We start from the raw sequence: 20592 nt of genomic DNA on the forward strand, positions 1-20592 counted from the left end.
AGCAAAGCATGAAGGTTCCAATTTCTCCACATGCTCACCAATATTTATTTTATGTATCGAAAAATATATGTTATTAATATTATGATAGCCATCCTAGTGGGGGTGAGGTGGTATCTTATTGCAGCTTTCATTTGGTTTCCTTAATGACTAATGATATTGAGCATCTTTTCATGTGCTTATTGGCCATTTTATATCTTCTTTGGAGTCTGCCTTATTTTGATGATTACTTTGTTTGTGTTGTAATTCTAGGTGAACGTTTTCTGTCTTTCTTGATCATAAGCTGCCTTGTTTATAAATTAGGGCTAATATACTTCTTAAGAAAGAGATTGATTTCTAATTAAAGCATGGCTCAAGTCTTTAGCATAATTTTGAAGTCTTCTTTTTTCCCTGTTGCTATCCTACTAGATTTTAAAACGCAGCATGTAAACCTTAGCCTTGTTTTCCAAATTAGCAGATTTTGTTTTAATTTTCTGAATTTTGACATCTCTGAGTCTAACCCACCTTTGTATCCTCTGAATTTTTAGGTTTTATACATATTTTAAAGTCAGTTTGTTTCTTAGCTAACAGAGTATCTAGGCAAGTATTTGACTTCTCACTATTTTCATACAAGTGGGTGACTGTTGAAGTCATTTGCATCACCACATTCTTTTTTCCCTTTTCAGAAAAAATTGCCTTTGACAACACTGGCTCAGTGTCTGATGGAAGGGTCAGCTATCCTGGGAGATGACACACTTCTTGGGTAAGGAGATACCACGCTTGGGTTCGTGCCAAATCTGGGAAAGTCCCCGTCCTTAAAGAGGGGATGTGCACATCTCAGCAAGGCACTGCCTACACTGCAGCCTGGCTGGGGGCTGGATGGGGGAGAAGGGACGGCGGCCGGTGAGAAATTGAGTCCCCAGGCCCCAGAGTCGTAGTGTCTGCGCAGGAGGCAGCTCCCAAGGGGGGGAACCAACATAAAACTGGGGGGACTTTCCTGGCGGTCCAGTGGTTAGGACTGCATGCTTCCACTGCAGGGGGCGTAGGTTTGATCCCCAGTTGGGGAACCAAGACCCCACATGCCATGAGGCATGGTCAAAAAAAAAAGAAAAAAAGAATGGTTGAAGAGCACTCAGAATCCCTTGGGCCCCAGCAGAAGCAAATATGAAATCTCTCTGTGTCAGATGTCAGAACTTATAGGATTCCCAGAAGAACAACACTTGCTGATTTTGAGCTCACAATAAAAACAAGCTAAAAATAGGAGCATCATGAGGGAGGGTCAGCAGGCACAGCTGATGGGAGAATTGGACCCTGAGAGCTAAAAATACTAGGATGGCATGAACGGACGTGGACAGGAATTACGTCTAAAGTGAAATTTAAAAATTTAATAAACACAGAAAAATTCTTGACAGAAAAGAAAATCAAATAATATGAGGGGGGCAAAAGAAGAGGCAGAATCAAAGAAAACCAAACAGAACTTTTAAAACTTTAAATTATATTTATTATACTTTAAAAACTTACTTGAGAGAGACTGGAAGTTGCACACAGATATGGAAACTGGTGACCTTGAAAACATCTGGAGTCGCCACGAGAATGACCAGAATAAAGTACAATTCCTTTGGGTTTTCCTGTAAGAGCTTACAGAAAATCCTGAATGAAAGTCTTGGACTACCCAATAGAAGCACTAGAGACGCAGGCAACATTAAGTGGAGAAACTCAAGCGGCAGGTTATAAATATAGAGCAGTAATGTGTAGTAGTTGCTCCTGAAGAAGAAAATAGAAGGGTAAGTTTATGGTTGAATTTTCCTTTTCTAGATTTGAAGAAAAGGATGAGTCTTCAGATTTAAGGAGCACAAATAGTCCTGACAGAGATCCACAAAAAGAAATCCATCCCTGGACACGCCTTTGTAAAACCACACACCATTGACACAACAGAGAGGCTTAAAGTCGAGCAGAGAAAGCTTGTTGTTGTTCAGTCACCAAGTATGTATACAAGGGCACTTAGACTGATAACTGACTATGAGCCAAAATAAATGCCAGGAAATAAGGGAGGAATATCTTCAAGTAGTGAGTGAAAAATGTGAGAAATCTAGATTCAGTGATGGACTAAATGGTCATTCAAGAATAAGGGGAAGGGACTTCCTTGGTGGTCCAGTGGTTAAGAATCCTCCTTGTAATGCACAGAACATAGAGTTCCACCCCTGGCTGGGGAACTGAGATCCCACGTGGCATGGGCCAGCAAAGCCCACGTGTTGCAGCTCCTGAGCCAACGTGCACCACAATAAGACCTGACAACCACGTAAGCAAATATTTTTTAAAATATTTAAAATATCTTAAGGAATAAGAGGAAAATAGGGTATCTTCAGGCACAGATTTAGAGGAATTACTATTTGCATGTTCTCACTGAAAAACTAGTTAAGGTCATGTGAGGCAGATTATGTCCTGAAGAAAAGAATGAAATGCAAATAGTAAGAAAGCATTTAAAAAAAAAAAAAAAGGTATGCTGGGAAAGATTGAGGGCAGGAGGAAACGGGGGCAACAGAGGATAAGATGATTGGATGGCATCACCGACTTGATGGACATGAGTTTGAGCAAATTCCTGGAGGAAGTGAAGGACAGGGAAGCCTGGCGTGCTGCAGTCCATGGGCTTGCAAAGAGTCAGACACAACTTAGTGACTGAACAACAACAAACAACAAAGTGAATGTGCTGGAGAGGATGAAGAAATTCTTTTCCCCTCTTCCCATCTTAGGCTGTTTCACAGGCCCTACAAATAAAATTGACAGGACAGATGAGTAAGAGAAAAAGCATACATGTTTGATTATCATACACATGGGAGAACTCAATGATGAGGAACTCAAAAGGGGTGGCTTGAACTTGGACCTATGTAGCATTTTTAACAAAAGAGCAGTGATTTTTAAAGATGGGACAAGACAAAGAAAAAGAAATGTTAGTCTCTAGGGCAGCAAATTGTGGGAAGGTAAATATATGGGGAACTAGTAGAAGATAAGAGTTAGTAAAGTTTGTAATGTGGAGTCCACTGGGGCCTTCTCTGGGCTGATAAGGGTCTGGAATTGTCTCTGGTGATTAGCATCTGGTAGAGATGGGAGGGGGACCCCTTTACAGATTCATATCCCGCTTTTAGGGCTTCCCTCATAGCTCAGTTGGTAGAGAATCTGCCTGCAGTGCAGGAGACCCTGGTTTGATTCCTGGTCGGGAAGACTTGCTGGAGAAGAGATAGGCTACCCACTCCAGTATTCTTGGACTTCCCTTGTGGCTCAGCTGGTAAAGAATCCGCCTGCAATGGGGGAGACCTGGGTTCGATCCTTGGGTTGGGAAGATCCTCTGGAGAAGGGAAAGGCCACCCACTCTAGTATTCTGGCCTGGAGATTTCCATGGACTGTATAGTCCATGGGGTCACAAAGAGTTGGACTCGACTGAGTGACTTTCACTTTCACTTTAGGCAAACAGGGTAAGAGGAGAGAGCTTCTTTTTTTTTTTTTTCCTTTTAAATATTTATTTGGCCTTGCCAGGTCTTGGTTGCAGCACACAGGATCTTTCATTGCAGCATACAGGATCTTAGTTCCCCAACCAGGGAGCAAACCCCGGCCCCCTGCATTGGAAGGCGAAGTCTCAACCACTGGACCGCTCCACGGAAGCCCCTCTATATCTTTCTTAATTCCCCACAGACCCTCTTTTAGTCCAGACACATAGTAGGTACTCAACATCCTTTAGAAAGTGGACAGTTTCAGAAACGAAACTGTATGAAGCAGGTTTTTCTCAAGGGTGTTTACCTGGCTGGCAGGTGACTGCATTAGGACAGGGGTCACGTCTTTCTCCGCAGAGTGCTCAGGATGGTTTTCCTCCGCTTCTGTTGCAGGAAGATGCTGAAACTCTGCGGCGAGACAGAAGACAAGCTGGCTCAGGAGCTGATTCATTTCGAACTGCAGGTTGAGAGGGATGTGATCGAACCGCTCTTCTTGCTGGCCGAGGTCAGAAGTGGGAGCGAGACTGGACCCATGTGATTGGGATGGGCAGAGTGGTGGTCCCTGGGGTCCTTTGGCTCCAGCCTCAGGGTTGTTTCTGCCCCTCACCCTCTCTGTGACACAGTGTCTCACTGGGGAGCGTTACTACCCAACTGCAGGGGGTTCCCCAGCCTGGGAGCCCTTGGAGCTGAAGGCTGTCCCCTTTTCCCACCTGTGCCATTCTTGAGGGTGAAACTCCACGGCTGGTGGCATCACTTCATCCCCCGCAGGGTCTCCGCCCCATCTTCCTCCCTGCCCTCCACCTATCTTCAGGCTTCTGTGAAATGACAGTGGAATCTCAAATAGGACACAAATGAACCTGTCTGTGAAACAGAGACAGACTCCCTTCAGAGAGCAGACTGGTGGTTGCCAAGGGGGAGGGGATATAGGAAGAATGGATTGGGAGTTTGGGATTAGCACACAAGCTAGTGTATATAGGATGGATAAACAACAAAATCTTTCTCTATAGCACAGAGAACTAAATCCAATCTCCTGTTATAAACCGTAATGGACAAGAATATTTTAAAAACTATATATATATATATGTATGTATATATATATATGTGTAATGAATCACTTTGCTGTTCAGCCATCATTAACACAACATTGTAAATCAACTGTGCTTCAATTAAAAAAATTTAAAAAATGAACAGCAGCCCCTATTCATAAGCCCCTGTTCTTGGATATGAGGGCTCGTGTCCAAGAGACTCTGTGCAGCCCCTTCACTGTCTCTGTTAGGCAGGGCCCTTCTCTGTCTACTTTAAAGGACACTAAAGCAAACTGTCTTTTTAGAAGAAGCCTTAATGTATAGGTGACAGTTTTGCCAGCTTCAACCAAGTGAAATTTTTTCAAGTAAGAGATAAAATGGTTGGGGGATGTTATTTGCTGTGAACCCTGGCCCTCTTCGCATCCTCCCCTTTAATTGGTCCTACAAACCTCCCCGGTGCTGGAGATGTTTCCGTCTACACTGCTTGGCGACCACTAACCACCTGTGACAGCTGAGCCCTTGAAATGTGTGTAGTGCGGCCAGGTGGCGCTAGTGGTGAAGAACCCGCCTGCCAATGCAGGAGACGTAAGAGGCTCAGGCTCGCTCCCTGGGAAGGTGGGAGGATAAATTAGGAGATTGGGATAGACCTACACCCTCTACTATGTATAAAATAGACAACCAACAAAGACCTACTGTCTAGCACAAAGAGCTATACTCAATATCTTATAATAACCTATAATGGGACAAACCTATTATACAGCAAAGTGATTCAATTTTATACATATATATCTATCTTTTTTTTTCAAGTTCATCTATAATGGAGACAAACTTGAAAAAATATATATATATAACTGAATCACTTTGCTCTACACCTGAAACATTAGAAATTCAACTATACTTCAATCTTTAAAATTTTTTTAAAAATCTATCATTGGACTTCAAATCAACTGGGTTTTCTTTGTTTGTTTCCTGTACCCACAGGTAGAAATCCCAAATATCCAAAAACAGAGGAAACACTTAGCCAAGCTGGTGCTGGACATGGACTCTTCACGAACGAGGTAGGGTGGGTTTTCTTTGCTTCCGTTTCTGCTTCTTTGAAAGAGCAGCGATCCTAGTTGGAAGGCAGTGGCTTGTGTGTGTGTGTGTATGTGTGTTCATCCACTGAGTGTTTCTTACCTCTGCTGTGAGCTGGGCGCTGGAGTACAGGGGCCTTGCTCTTAGAGAGGCTGTGGCCTGATTTGGGAGTTGGACGCTGGACAAGAGAACACACAAACACACAAGACCATTTCAGCAGCCATAAGTCCTTTCAGGAAGACACCACAGTGTAAGTTTGGAAGTGGCTCTGGAGAAACAGGCTATGGCATAAATAGTGAAACAGAGAAGAATTTTTTTTTTTTTTTTTTGAGAAGATGACACTAGATCTGATAAGAAAGAAGCAGCTATGCAGAGATACACTGCAAAACTGTCCATGACAATGGGAACAGCAAAGGCCCTGTGGGTGGAAATAAGGGTGACGTGTTCAGGAAGCGGAATGAAGGCGGGCGTGGTGGGGGTGGAAGGGGAAAAGGGAGAGTGGTGGGAGCAGAGATCAGAGAGGAGGTTGGGTGATGTGTAGCGTCTGTAATAAGAGGAGGTTTTCTGGGAATTCCACGGTTGTCCAGTGGTTAGGACTTGCTGCTTTCAGTGCCAGGACTCCATCCCTAGATGGGAAACTAAGATCCTGCAAGCCACGTGGCTCAGCCAGAAAAAGAGAAGAAAGAGGAGAATTTCTGAATCTGGGGACTTTCAGTCACCTTTTCCTGCTTCCTATAGTGTAGATTTCTCTTCTGTAGTCCCACACTGGGGAGTCACATGAGAAATTAGAAGATGCTTGCTCCTTGGAAGAAAAGCTATGACAAACCTAGATAGCATATTAAAAAGCAGAGACCTTATATTGCTGACAAGGTTCGACTAGTCAAAGCTATGGTTTTCCCAGTAGTCATGTACGGAGGTGAGAGTTAGATCTTAAAGAAAGCTGAGTGCTGAAGAATTGATGCTTTTGAACTGTGGTGTTGGAGAAGACTCTCGAGAGTCCCTTGGACTGCAAGGAGATCAAACCAGTCCATCCTAAAGGAAATCAACCCTGAATGTTGATTGGAAGGACTGATGCTGAAGCTCTAATACTTTGGCCACCTGATGTGAAGAGCTAATTGGAAAAGACCCTGATGCTGGGAAAGATCGAAAGCATAAGGAGAAGGGGGCAACAGAGGATGAGATGGTTGGATGGCATCACTGCCTCAATGGACATGAACTTGGGCAACCTCTAGGAGGTAGTGAGGAACAAGGAAGCCTGGCATGCTGTGGTCCATGGGGTCACAAAGAGTCGGACTGAGCCACGGAACACCACCACGAGATGATTACAGACATGCTGTTCGTTGCACTGTCAGAATGGTGGTGGACACTATGCTCCTGGGTTTGCAGAGTGATTTCCTCCTCTGAGGCCCTGGGTTTTAGCTCTGAGGTCTTTTCTCTGCTTGTGTATGGAAAACCTGAATTTTCAGCTTCTGCTCAGAGGTGGATGTTAGCATCAGAGCTCGTCCTTGCCTTGCCCACTTACATTTCTTCGCTCAGCTTCCGTAAAGGAAAATTTCTTCTGGGTAACAGACGTGGTCCATCTAATGTGTCTCATGTGTTTAATGGTGACACCAGAGGTGGCTTGTAGATTTTGAAACCGTAGAGAAGTGTCATCAGGGACCCCTCTTCCAGTATTTAATGAAGTGTTTTCATGTCTCCAGCTTATCGTCTCTTGGGTATTGGGATTGGTAAGGCAGTGTATATCACCCCATCCAAATTTCTGTGTTTTTTCACCTTGAACTTAGACCCTTGACAGCCTTTCTGAAGCCAGCTTCCCCCAACTTCTTGCCTTTCCCTCTAACCCTTCACCCTGAGTCAGCATGAGGACTCTGCCAAGATAGAGCAGAGAGTGAGACCTGGCTCTGTGCTCTGGAAATGCAGACATCACCAGCTGCTCTTGGAGAGCAGGTGGGTTCTCACTGCCCCCACCTCTGCCCCACCCCACTTCCACATTTGGTCAGTCTGTACTCATTAGGATCTGTTCCTTGCAGCTTCCTCCTCCTGGGCCCTCAGAAAATGGAGGATGCCAGTGGTAGAGGAGCAGAGAAGATGGGGCAGATGAAACAACACATGTCCTCTTAACGCAGCTTTCCCCTTTCCTTCCAGAACTTCTGGACTCCCTGTCACCCTGAAGTCATCATGACTTTGCCTTCTATACCCTTCTCCTGGTCTGTGAAATGTCTTACCCTTATTTCCAGCCCTTTTCTTTCCATTAGCCTTTCCTGAAGGCTTTTTTGTTTCTTTAAATATTTATGTATTTGGCTGCATCAGGTCTTAGTTGCAGCCTGCAGGATCTGTCCTTGCCTTGGCTCTTTGTTGCAGCACTCTGACATCTCTCTAGTTGCAGTGGGCGGGCTTCAATAGTTGCGGTATGCGGGCTAAGTTGCCCTGTGGCATGTAGGATCTTAGCTCCCCAACCAGGGGTGGAGCCCATATCCTCTGCATTGGAAGGTATATTCTTAACCACTGGACCACCAGAGAAGTCCCTCCTTAAACCTTGTATTCTATCTTCATCATCCCCAAATCATCAGTTCAGTTCTGTTCAGTCGCTCAGTCATGTCCGACTCTTTGTGACCCCATGGACTGCAGCACACCAGGGCTCCCTGTCTATCACCAGCTCCCAGAGCCTACTCAAACTCTTGTCCATCGCGTCGGTGATGCCATCCAACCATCTCATCCTCTGTTGTCCCCTTCTCCTCCTGCCTTCTATCTTTCCCAGCATCAGGGTCTTTTCCAATGAGTCGGTTCTTTGCATCATGTGGCCAAAGTATTGCAGTTTCAGCTTCAGCATCAGCCCTCCCAATGAATATTCAGGACTGATTTCCTTTAGGATTGACAGATTGGATCTCCTTGCAGTCCAAGGAACTCTGAAGAGTCTTCTCCAACACCACAATTCAAAAGCATCAATTCTTGGACGCTCAGCTTTCTTTAAATCATAGTGATAGCATCTTTCCCAGAGAATGGTGGGTCACCTCAGCTCTCTTAGTGGGAAGAAATGAACTTTCTCCTCTTCCAGCTTCAAAGCTCAAACTCTTCTTGGACAAGAATCCTTATTTCTCCCCTTAACAGAGCAGGACACTTGTCGAGTTTATTTATAGAGCCTTTGGCTGAGAATATCATCACTCCTTGAAATTTATGATTTTCTTAAAATATTTCAAGTTTATCAGAGTATAGATGTTCACAGTGGTGTGTTAGGTTCAGGTGTAGTGCAGAGGGATTCGGTTATGTGTGTACATAGATTCGTTCTGTTTCAGATTCTTTTCTCACATAGGTTATCACAGAATAGTGAGCAGAATTCCCTGCAGGTCCGTGTTGGTCACCTGTCTTATATATGGTAGTGTGTGTCTGTTCATCCCAAGCTCCTGATTTATAACCCGCCCCACCTTTCCTCTTTGGTAACCCTAAGTTTGTTTTGATATCTGTTGAGTCGGTTTCTGTCTTGTACGTAAGTTCACTTGCATCCTTTTTTTTAAAAATTCAGTCAGTTTGGTCACTCAGTTGTGTCCCACTCTTTGCGACCCCATGGACAGCAGCATGCCAGGCTTCCCTGTTTTTTAAAATTAGATTCCACATATGAGTGATATCACATGATACTTGTCTTTGACTTACTTCACTTAGTATGATAGTCTCTAGGTTCCTCCATGTTGCTGCAAATGGCATTATTTCATCCCATTTTATGGCTGAGTCCCATTCCATGTATATATATGTACCGTATCTTCTTTATCCATTCGTCTGTCGATTGACATTTATGTGGCTTCCATGTCTTGGCTTTTGTGAACAGTGCGGCTGTGAACAGTGGGGTGCATGTTTCCTTCCAGATTATGGTTTTCTCTGGATATGTGCTTGGGAGTGGCGTTGCTGGATCATATGGTTGTTTTGAGTTTTTTCAGGAGCCTCCATGCTGTTCCCCATAGTGGCTGTACCAATTTACATTCCCACCCATAGTGCAGAAGGGTTCCCTTCTCTCCATACCCTCTCCAGCATCTGTTGTTCGTCGAGATTCATGATTAGTGGCACTTCTCTTAACAAATTACTACCTGTACAAAATGTTGCCTAGTTTTCCTTGATATTGTGCTATTCAGTTTCCACAAAGGGACCATTTGGTGGGTATTTATAATGTCAGAATAGATAACTTATCCATTACAAGTAAAATTCCCTATAGAGGGAGGGGAAAGGAGTATGCTTTTAAAGTACCAGGACAGAATTGCGGGGAAAAATAATGTCTTCATTTTAATATACATATATTAAATGTAATTTGGGGTTTAAAAAAAGACCAATCCAGATCTATAATACCCTAAAAATCAGTTTAGTGTTTATGGCCACTATATTTTTTATGCTTATTTATTGGTTACTTTCTTTTTTTCAGGCAGGATGAGTCAGATGGTGGTTGTAGGTCTGTCCCATAATCTACTATGGAAGTACATTCATTATCTGAGATCCAAATTACATCCATGACATACCCTATTTTATTTGGCTGTGGCTTGGAGATATTCATTAAATAGATCATTTCTGTTGGACTTCCCTGGTGGTACAGTGGATAAGAATCCCCCTGCCAATGCAGGGGACATGGGTTTGATCCTTGGTCCCAGAAGATCCCACATGCCACAGAGCAACTAAGCCCTGGTGCAACTCCTGAGCTCACGTGCTCCACCTGCTGGAGCCTGTGCTCTGCAAGAAGAGAAGCCACCACCAATGAGAAGCCTGCCGACAACGAAGAGAGGCCCCCACGTGCAGCAACTGGAGAAGGCCCACTTACCGCAATGAAGACCTAGCGCAGCCAGAACTTTAGTTAGTTAACTAATTAAAAAAAAAGAAATAATAAATACATCATTTCTGTAGGGCAAGCCATTATAAGAAAGAATTACCCAGGTGTTTCTACTAATCCTTACCTGTTAGCTTAGTTTTTTTTTTTTTTGACATTTTGGAGTGGAATATTTCCTTTCTAATTTTTCCTAAATTCTTATCATGAGTAAGGAATCTTTCTCATGACACATGTGGCCATCGCTGTAGCTTCAAGCCAGCTTGATGTCCCAAAGCCTTTCAAAGTAATTCTTCCATGGGTGCACTTTTTTAAGTGACAGAAGATTCTTCATTTTGCTACTTTTTGCTAATGACAAAGAGAACTGATTTCCTCTTTTTTGGTATTGTGATACAGCTCCACTCCCTTAATCTTTTTCTTGCACATAACACAATAAGAAAGAATTGTGCAGAGAAAACACTTGGTGAGTCTATTATTGATTCTCACAATGAGGGTAAGGCTGTACTTTTTGCCTCCACGTTGGGTGAACGGTCCGGGAGCCAGATGAAGCCGGCAGGGCTCTCTGGTTTGTCCCATCCACCCCGGGGCTGCATGGTGTTTAGAGGACACTATTTAATCTGTTGCCACATTTCATCTGATGAGTACACTTGACAGTTCCCAGCTTGTCCATGAAAACATCCAGCTCCCCAAGGCCCAGGCTCCTGGTTGGGCCCCACCATCCCCATCCCCACCCCCACTGAGTCCCTGCCAGGTCCCTTACCCCCCGACTGCCCAAGACTGCAGCCGGGCATCAGCTGCCTTTGCCACCCTGATGACTCGATTATTTGCCTTAGAGCCGAGAAGCAGCTTGTATCTCGTGTCCCTGTTACAAGGAGGAAATAAATGATTGGGTGGGTGAGTTTTTAAGATAATGACCCATTTGACTTATTTTTCCCACTTGCTGGAGTCTATAGACTGTTGAGTTTACTGCCACAGTGAGAGAGGCCCCACTGCTATTCCCTGCGATAGCTACTAGCATCTTAGTGTAATTAGAACCTTCTGTCAGGGCCTGCTTTTGGTAATTCTTTGATGATAACTTAGCAACTGGAAATAGCTTTTTAAATTCATTTTTTAATTGGAGGAGCAACCAGAAATATTTGTGCTTCCCCTTGAAAGTTTCCCAAGGGGCCTCCTTAGAAGGCCAGTGTTCTCTGCCCGGAGATAAATGTTTAAGAAAATTTACATGAGGCATCAGAATGCTGGTCCAAGGCTGCTTGGCGCTTCCTGGTGGAGATTTTGACTTTCACATTTGTTTTCATCCTACCCATTTATCCTCTCTGTTAGCATCCAATGGTTGACTTTGGCCAAGTAGATGAAGGTTTCCCAACTCAATGCCTGCAGGATGGGCAGGGAACTAAAAAGCCTGGACCGTGCTTCAGAGAAAGTAGCAGTGATGTCATTCGGCCTTAGGGTTCGGGAGGCAGTAGGGAAGGTGTCGCAGATTGGAGAACACTTGCTCTGTCTGAAGGGGCCACTGTCCTCAGCCTCTCTTAGTCCTGCCATGTGGACACTGGGGCCCCCTTTCTCCTGGTCTGGTACTAGGTACCTTTCCCTGATCTCTTCTTAGCAATGAGGCTGTCATTCCCTGGGCGATACCCATAACCAGCTGTTTCCCTGCCTCCCACAGTGTCCCCAGGGTGTTCTGTTTCTCACATGCATGCATGCTCAGTCATGTCCATCTCTTTGTGACCCCATGAACTATAGCCCTCCAGACTCCTCTGTCCATGGGATTTTCCAGGCAAGAATACTGGAGTGGGTTGCCATTGCCTTCTCAAGTGATCTTCCCAACCCAGGGATTGAACCCATGTCTCCTGCATTGGCAGGTGGATTCTTTACCACTGAGTCACTTGGGAAGCCCTGTCAGGGTTCATAAGGCATCAGATTCCACACGCTACATGGAAAATGTTCTTTGCCAAAAGTTATCGTTGAGTCCAATTCACCATGCATTTTCCCTTTCTAATCCCAGAGTGTTTGCTTTCACCACCATTCTAACTTGTCACTAAAAGACACTGAAATTATGAAGCTGCACAGGGAAAAAGCTTGGAGCCTCGTGTATCAGTGGCAAAGGGGTGGGAGCCCTAAAGAGCTAAGAGTGTGTGCTTTTGACTAGTTTGTATGTGCACAAACTCCAATTTGTAAGGCTCATCAACTTAGATGTAGAATGTCTGAAAATGCTAGAAGAAAAAAACACCCACACTGTACTGAAATTCAACTTATTTTTATGCCTAATCTGGCTAGAATCTAAGTTCCTCGAAGGCAGGGACCAAGGTCTATTCACACCTCTCCTCTTTTTCTCCTGTTTTCTCATCAGGTGGCAGCAGACGTCCAAGTCTTCAGGTTTGTCCAGCAGCTCACAGCCTGCGGGTGCCAAAGCCGATGCCCTCAGGGAGGAGATGGAGGAGGCTGCCAACAGAGTGGAGATCTGCAGGGTACCCCCTTTCTATGCTCCTCTCCACGGAGAAAAATGGGAGGCCCGCAGGGAGGATCCTTTTGTGTGCTGGAGGTCTATGAAAACCCTAAGAGTGAGCCTCTGGTTGAGTCTGTGTCCTCAGACCTGTCAGCTGGCATGTGGAGAGAGCCCAGGATGAACCCTGAGAGCTGGGGCTTTCAGAATTCATCGTATTTTTTTTTTTTAAATTCTTGGCCTGCTAATTTCAGCGTTCTTGACACCTCTGACTCTGGTTCTGATGCTTGTTCAGTTTCTTCAAACTGTGTTTTTGCCTTTTAGCATGCCTTGTAATTTTTGTCGAAAGGTGGACATGAAGGATTGGGTAGAGGGCCCTGTGGTGCGTAGGTGTTTGGTGATGCAGTGGTCAGGTGTGGGAGCAGGGGAAGCCCCTGTAGCCCTGTGATTGGGTGTGAGTCTTGTGGGTGACCTGCGACCCTGCGCCCTGAACTTGAGTGCTTCTCTGTTGTCTTTCGTTCTGTTCCAGCCTCTCAGTTTTTGGTTTTGGTAGGACAGGATGGCTAGAGGATGCTGGAGCTGATTAATTCTTTCTCAACGTGAGGAAGGCTAGGGTCTGCTAAAAGCAAGTGTTTAGTAGGGCTCTGATATAACCCCAGCAGGTTGTTGCTTAGTTGCTAAGTCATGTCTGACTCTTCGCAACCCCGTGGACTGCAGCACACCAGGCTCCTCTGTCCTTCACTGTCTCCTGGAGTTTGCTCAGATTCATGTCCGTTGAGTTGATGGTGCCATCCAGCCATCTCATCCTTTGTGCTGACCGCTTCCCCTGTTGCCTTCAGTCTTTCCCAGCATCAGGGCCTTTTCCAATGAGTTGGCTCTTCACATCAGGTGACCAAAGTCTTGGAGCTTCCGCATCAGTCCTTCCAGTGACTATTCACAGTTGATTTCCTTTGAGGTTGACTGGTTTGATCTCCTTGCAGTCCATGGAACTCTTAAGAGTCTTCTGCAGCATCACAATTCGAAAGCATCCCAGCAGGTTCTACTGGGATAAAATAATTTATCCTTGAAGTTTCCTGGCAGTCCAGTGGTTAGGACTTGACACTTTCACTGTTATGGTCCCTTGTTCAATCCCTAGTTGGTGAAGTAAAATCCCACAAGCTGCATGGCACAGCCAGGAATAAAAGAAAAATTTTCCTAAGTTTAGGTCTTGTTAACAGTAGAATGCTCTAGTGCATTTCAAAATGGCAATCTTTTCCCTTCCCCTTGGGAAAAACGAGAGAGGACTTTTCTCTGCTGTTCACTGTAAGAACTTGGTAGTACTGCAGGAGGAAAAATTCAGCAGAAGTATAGGGGCTCCCTACACTTTATTTAAATATTAAATTTTATTGATAATGTTTATGAATAAAATATTTAATAATATTATAAATATTTTATTTAGACAAATGAAAATTTGGTTTAGAGTTTCCACTTTTATTTCTCACTTGTGTGGCTTACTTGGAATCTATATTGTTAACTTTATAAGACAGTGATGTGATTGTACCTTCAGAAAACCCCTTCATGTTCCTGAGGGCATACTCCGTTGGGCTGGCTTTACGGAGATTGTCTGCTGAGTGGTTGAAAGTGATTTGATGTGGCATCAATAGACGTGAGTTTGAGCAAGCTCTGGGGGTTGGTGATGGATAGTGGCATGCTGCAGTTCATGGGGTTGCAAAGAATCGGACATAACTGAGCAACTGCACTTAACTGAGCTGATGTGGCATTTAATCCTTCCCAAGGCTCCCTTCCTTACCTCCGTCTACCGAGTCGTTTTTTTATCACCCCACCGTTTGTCTTTCCCTGACTTGAACTATCTCCCTCACACTTGTCAGGCTGGTGATGGATGCTTCCAGACCAAGGCTGCTGGGGCCATGGCAGGCGAGGTTGAGTTCCGACAAAACCACTTACTCTAGCACCTTTGACAGGTCCAGCAGCCTCCCGGAGGCATTCATTGTAAAGGATGCTGAAGTGGAGGGGACCTGAGGTGGGTGGTCCTGGAGTCCATTTTATTCTTTGGGAAAAATACCTTGAACTTTTGGTAGCTAGTCATGTGAAATTGGTGTCTTGGTTCTATCATCTTGTGTGCAAGAACGCTTTAAGGATGTTTGCCTGTTGAGGATCCTGGAAAAGGAAACAGATTACTCCTCCCATCCCCCTGCTCACAGAGGACAGTTTGATCACCAGCTGGAGGGGCTGCTGAGGTTATCGGGGTCTGTGCAGAATGCTTGAGGTTCCGTGTATATCAGACTCTTCCTGAATCATGCAGTTGTCTGCTGTAACTCCTTCAGCATTCGGGTCAGCTTTCCTGTGCTTTTTTTCCCTTTTTATTGAGATATAGTCGACATACAATACCATGTTTGTATCTGGGGTGGTGCATGATGACTTGATATTTGCACAGATTATGAAATGATCACCATGATAAATCTAGTAACCGTCTGTCCCCATGCAAAGTTATTGCAGTATAATTGACTGTCTTCCTTGTGCTGTACGTTACATCCCCATTGCTTAATTATTAAGTAAACTGAAGGTTTAATGCCTCTTCATCCCGCTCACCTATTTTGCACATCCCCCCATCCCCTCCCCTTACTGTTTGTTCTATGAATCTATGAGTCTGTTTTTGTTTTGTGTTTTAGATTGCATGTATGAAGTCATGAGGTATTTGTCTTTCTCTGACTTATTTCACTTAGCATAATACTCTCTAGGTCCATTCATTGTTAACGCACGGCAAGATTTTATTCTTTTTTTTATGATTGAGTAGTATTCCATTGTCTATACAATACAACTTCTTGATCTGTTCATCTGTCAGTAGACACTTGGGTTGCTTCCATATCTTGGCAGTTGGAAATAGCACTGCTATAAGCGTTGGGGTGATGTTTTCCTATTTATTCCAACCTGAACGTGATAGATACTTTTTCTCTTAACTCAGCACCTCTTCTGAAGCTCTGCCTCAAAGGCTACCAAGCAGGGAGGGATGTCAGAGACCACATGACTTGTACAAACACATTTAGAGAGTGTGACATGCTCAAAGATACGGTTAGTGTGACAGAGTCTACATCCACTCGAATGGACTTCTACTGCGCTGTGCTGGGGGTGTTTCAGTGAAACTGACCACTGTCCTCCTTGAAGGGAACGTGATCTAGACATAGCATTCAGCCACTATTCTCAGCCCCTCAGGGAGCTGAGTGGTGAAGGGCTTTTCACACTGAGATTCATGTATGATACTGGCTGAGTCCAGGTTTTGTTGTTTTTTTTTTTTGCCAAGTTTGGAATCAGCGGTCCATCCCCTGCCCACCTGTCTTAACCAGCTTCCTTCGACTTGGTGTGTTCGCCTCTCTTTCCCTGTGATCAACCAGTTAGAATTGAGATGAAGGGAGCAAGGCAGTAGCATCATCAAGGGGAAGAAGCGGCAAGGGGAGGCAAGCAGAAGAGCAGTGTGTACCTGGCGGGGCTGCTGCAGATAGCAGGGCACGCCACAGAGATGCAAGGAAGCAATTTGCGTGTCATTCCCCCACATCAGCTTTCCTAACTCTCCACGTGGCCCACGTTAAAAGTGCTAGGAAAACACTGGCATAGGTGTTCTTTCTCCACTTAGTCATCCTTTAGAGCCGTGGTTGGGAGACGGAATGTCCACAGGCAAAGTTTGTAATCTGCTTAGTATTATGAAAAATGAGGTTAAACCATGGTTATGGTTCTTTCCTCTGATGTGTGGATTCCTACTCTCTATCCTTTTGTGTTTTGCCCCCACAGGACCAGCTGTCGGCTGACATGTACAGTTTTGTGGCCAAAGAAATCGACTATGCAAACTACTTTCAGACGGTAAGCATCCAGAAAGGTGAGGCTGCTTGGAGTCTGTTAGCAGGTGTCACAGTGGGGATGGGAAGGAACGTGGGCCTTGAATCAAGGATCCCTCAGTTGAGCATGTCCTGAGAACAGGTGGGGCTTTGACTGTCCGACCTGTGAATAAATCCTGCCGTCTAGTCCCCTTTGTGTGGATTTCTCCAAAACCCTGAGAATAAAGTTCAGCCTCACCCATGAAGATGTTTGTACCTCTGTGATCGATGGCAGTGGTTCTCAACCAGAGGTGATTCTGTCATCTCCCAGCAGATGATTGGCTGAGTCTGGAGACATTTGAGGGGGGCTTCCCAGGTGGCACTAGCAGTAAAGACCCCACCTGCCACTGCAGGAGACTTAAGAGACACCAGATCGATCCCTGGGTCGGGAAGATGCCCTGGAGAAGGGCACGGCAACCCACCCCAATACTCTTGCCTGGAGAATTCCATGGACAGAGGAGCCTGGAAGGCCCAGTCCGTAGGGTCTCAAAGTGTCGGACATAACTGAAGTCGCTTAGCAGAGATGTTTTTGGCCGTCACTATCAGGGGCAGGTGCTACAGGCATTCAGAGGATGGAGGTCAGGTTTGTTGCTAAACATCCCGCAGTGCACAGGACGCCAGCTCCCACGACAGAGGGTGATCCATCCCCAGATGTCAGCAGGGTCAGGGTTGCAAAACCTGAGACTGTCATCAGGAAGCAACTCGGGAAGAAGAAGCTAGCTGCACCCCAGCATCTGTTGGTTATTAATGGAGATTTTTTTTGTCCCAGATGATGACAAGTTGGTAAATGAGGGTTGATGCCTGTTTACTGCCTCTCCTCTATGGGAGCAGATTTACAGAGTAGAGACACAGGATCTGAGTCATCGATACTTGAATCATGTGGCCCAAATAATTAGGACCCTGAAATGAAAAATAACGTTGGGAATAAAACTCAAAGTTTCTCTTTAGGGTCAAGGAAGTGATACAAAGACAGGGAAAGAAGATGAAGAGAGAAGAGGAATCCTGAGAAGCTGGATGCTTTGATAAGCGTGGGGCAGAACTGGGGGTAGTCAGTGCTCCCCCACATGCTCAGCATCAATGGCCAAGAAGTCCAGGGTTTCTCCCCCACTGAGAGAGAGCTGATACATATTCCTTCCAACTTGAAATGTTTACTTTAAAATAGTGGGACTCTTTTCAAGTCTATTCTTTCAAGTCTAAAATACCATCGGTTTTATTTGTGAAGATAATATTTCATTTTAAAATATCTAAAACAAATGATTGTTGGCATTCCAAGCATTATTGGACTGCCTAGTTGTCTTTGGGTACCACTTATTTCAACACTATGACTTAAAAAAAGAAAAAATTCCCTTTTAGTTTTCCTTGGGGATAATAGCTACTCATCACACCAGACTTTTGAGCAAAGTGCCTCTCTCTCTCTCCTTTTTCCTCCTACATACCCAATTTTCTTTCCTTATTTTTTGGAACAGGGAGAGATTTAGAAAATAAATGAAGTGCCAGTTATTCACTGCTTTTCCTCTGCTGTTTTTACCATTTCAGCAGCTTTTGCAGTAGTGGGAGGGGCAGAATAGAGCATCTTGAAGGACTTTGTCCTTTGAATCACATCACGATAAAGCAGTTTTGCCTCCCAAGGTGGAAGAGGATTGTGGATCGAGCACATGTTTTCCCACCAGTTGTATCTTGAACTCTTTTGGAGGGGGTGGGGATCAAGATACATTGAGGCTCATGGCATTGGGTGCCCTCTCATGGACACCTGGATTTCTGAATGTGTTCTCTGTTTATAGCCTTTTCATGGTTGCACCCCTTCAGTGCCTTTTGCTGTGAGAAATGGGGGCAGGGTGCTCCCCAGCTGGGGTGGCAGTGAAGGCAGGCCCAACTCTGGAGAGTCCCCGTCACCTCCTCCCCGAGTCTCCCACCTCCAAAACTTCCCTTTATGGTCACCCCTCTGCTGCAGAGGCTGAGGGGACGAATGCCCGTCATTGCAGATGGGTGGAGGAGGGGGCAGGGCACCGCAGTGGTGTGGCAGCCCATGCCCTCCATCCTCCGGCAAAGGCTGACGCTTCTCCTCATGTCCCCTCAGCTCATCGAAGTGCAGGCCGAGTACCACAGGAAGTCCCTGACACTCCTGCAGGCCGTGTTGCCTCAGATAAAAGCACAACAGGGTGAGTGCCAGGCTTGCCTGGGGCAGGGAGGGCGGGGAGCCTGCCGTCCACGGCCCTATGCTTGGTTCACCTGCTCCTCCCCGGCAGGGCTGCCTTCACGTGAGCCCTGGGCCTCTGCCTGCAGGCACTTTGACCAGTGGCAGGAAAGCAGAGCACATACACACACACACACACTACCCCAGCGAGGGTGTGCATGGGCGTGTGTGGAGGTGCGTGTGTAACAGGAAGCCCAGCAGCTCTGCTTACAGCGGGCTGGCTTCCACCGCCTCCCCCAGTTCCTCCCCGTCATCCCCCGAAACTGCAGGAATGGAGATGCTGCAGTTGGACAGTGCTTCCATGGACATTGTCGGACGGGGCTTCCATGTCCACTGCTCCGTGTCCCTGGGACACTTAGGAGAAGCAGTGTGACCGGAGGAAAGGAAGGTTCCCGCGGGGGTGACCTGCGCTGACCCCTCTCTTGCTCCACCCGAATCCCCCCCCCGCCCCCCCCCCAGAGGCCTGGGTGGAGAAGCCTTCCTTTGGGAAGCCCCTGGAGGAGCACCTGTCAATCAGCGGCCGGGAGATCGCCTTCCCCATCGAGGCGTGCGTGACGATGCTGCTGGAATGCGGGATGCAGGAGGAGGTGCGTCTGGGTGCAGCCGAGCTCCGCCGCGAGCGGGTCTCCTCGCCCGCGAGATGGAGCCTCTGGGGTCTCTCCTCCTCTGTTACCATCCTCACCCGGCCCCACAAACCCAAGCCTGGGAAGACGCAGTACAAGCCCCCTGTCCTCAAACTGGTCCTGCTTCTCCCATGAGCCTTCCCTCTCCAGGGACAGTGGAGGATTGTGGGACATGATACCCTGCCCTGAGGACCTTATAGCCCCGCTCCGGCCCTCCTGTCTGCATATGTAATGAGATTGGGGCTTTCTCCTCTTCCTCCTCCTCCACCCCACTCTCCACCTCCTCTCTCCTTAATTTAAAACATAGACCTTTTAACCTTTAGATCATAACTTTTTTTATAGACATCCTGAAAATTGATACAGACATTAGAAAGCACTCCTTATAAGCCACATATTAAAAAACAATCCTATGAGACATTGGCAACCATTGTTTTTATTGCTGTGTCAGTGGGCTCATGGGAGGTAGACCTCATCTTTAGTTTCTTATGCAGGCAGTTTAAAAATCATGACTCTACTTTCCTGTGATCTGATCAACCAATCAATATTTATCAGTGGTATTTTATTACTAAGCAAAGTATAAGAGAGTGAGCTGTTTTAAAAAGTATAAAAGGGGGCTTATGAGCTTATGGAGCAGATAAGTGTAGTGTCTGTCAAATAAGCCTGATTTATTCAAAACAGGTTTTTTTTACCCCGTTTTAAATGCCAGGCATTTTCATGTATAATTCCAATGAAAAGATGAGGTCTTTTTAGTCCCTGAGGGAAAGTTTCATGGAGGAAGGTGAATGGGGCCTTTTCTTTACCCATTTTTTAAAAACTTTCTATTTTGTATTGGGGTATAGCCAATTAACAATGCTGTGATAGATTCAGACAAACAGCAAGGAGACTCAACCATACATACAAATGTATCCATTCTCCCCCAAACCCGCTCACATTCAGGCTGCCACATAACACTGAGTTGAGTTCCATGTGCCATACAGTAGGTCCTTGTTGATTATCCAGTTTAAATATAGCAATGTGTACATGTCCATCCCAACTCCCTAACTATCCCTTCCTCCTGTCCTTCCCCCAGCAACCATCAGTTCAGTAAGTTTGTCCTCTAAGTCTGTGA

General features: G+C 45.7%; 1 protein-coding gene across 4 annotated transcripts in view; it reads left to right on the forward strand.

The window, feature by feature from the left end:
- Positions 1–20592, forward strand: part of ARHGAP44 (Rho GTPase activating protein 44) — a 119677-nt gene that overhangs the window by 76877 nt on the left and 22208 nt on the right. For 2 of the 4 annotated variants that reach the window (XM_043903887.1, XM_043903890.1), the window contains exons 4-11: positions 663–739; positions 3855–3966; positions 5468–5544; positions 9966–9992; positions 12709–12826; positions 16585–16653; positions 18745–18826; positions 19321–19448. In XM_043903887.1, the coding sequence (XP_043759822.1) occupies positions 663–739; positions 3855–3966; positions 5468–5544; positions 9966–9992; positions 12709–12826; positions 16585–16653; positions 18745–18826; positions 19321–19448 (690 nt within the window). The remainder of the gene's footprint in view (positions 1–662; positions 740–3854; positions 3967–5467; positions 5545–9965; positions 9993–12708; positions 12827–16584; positions 16654–18744; positions 18827–19320; positions 19449–20592) is intronic. The other 2 variants (XM_043903888.1, XM_043903889.1) reach the window with 1 other exon arrangement.

Source organism: Cervus elaphus, chromosome 5, assembly GCF_910594005.1.
Source record: "Cervus elaphus chromosome 5, mCerEla1.1, whole genome shotgun sequence".
Lineage (NCBI taxonomy): Eukaryota > Metazoa > Chordata > Mammalia > Artiodactyla > Cervidae > Cervus > Cervus elaphus.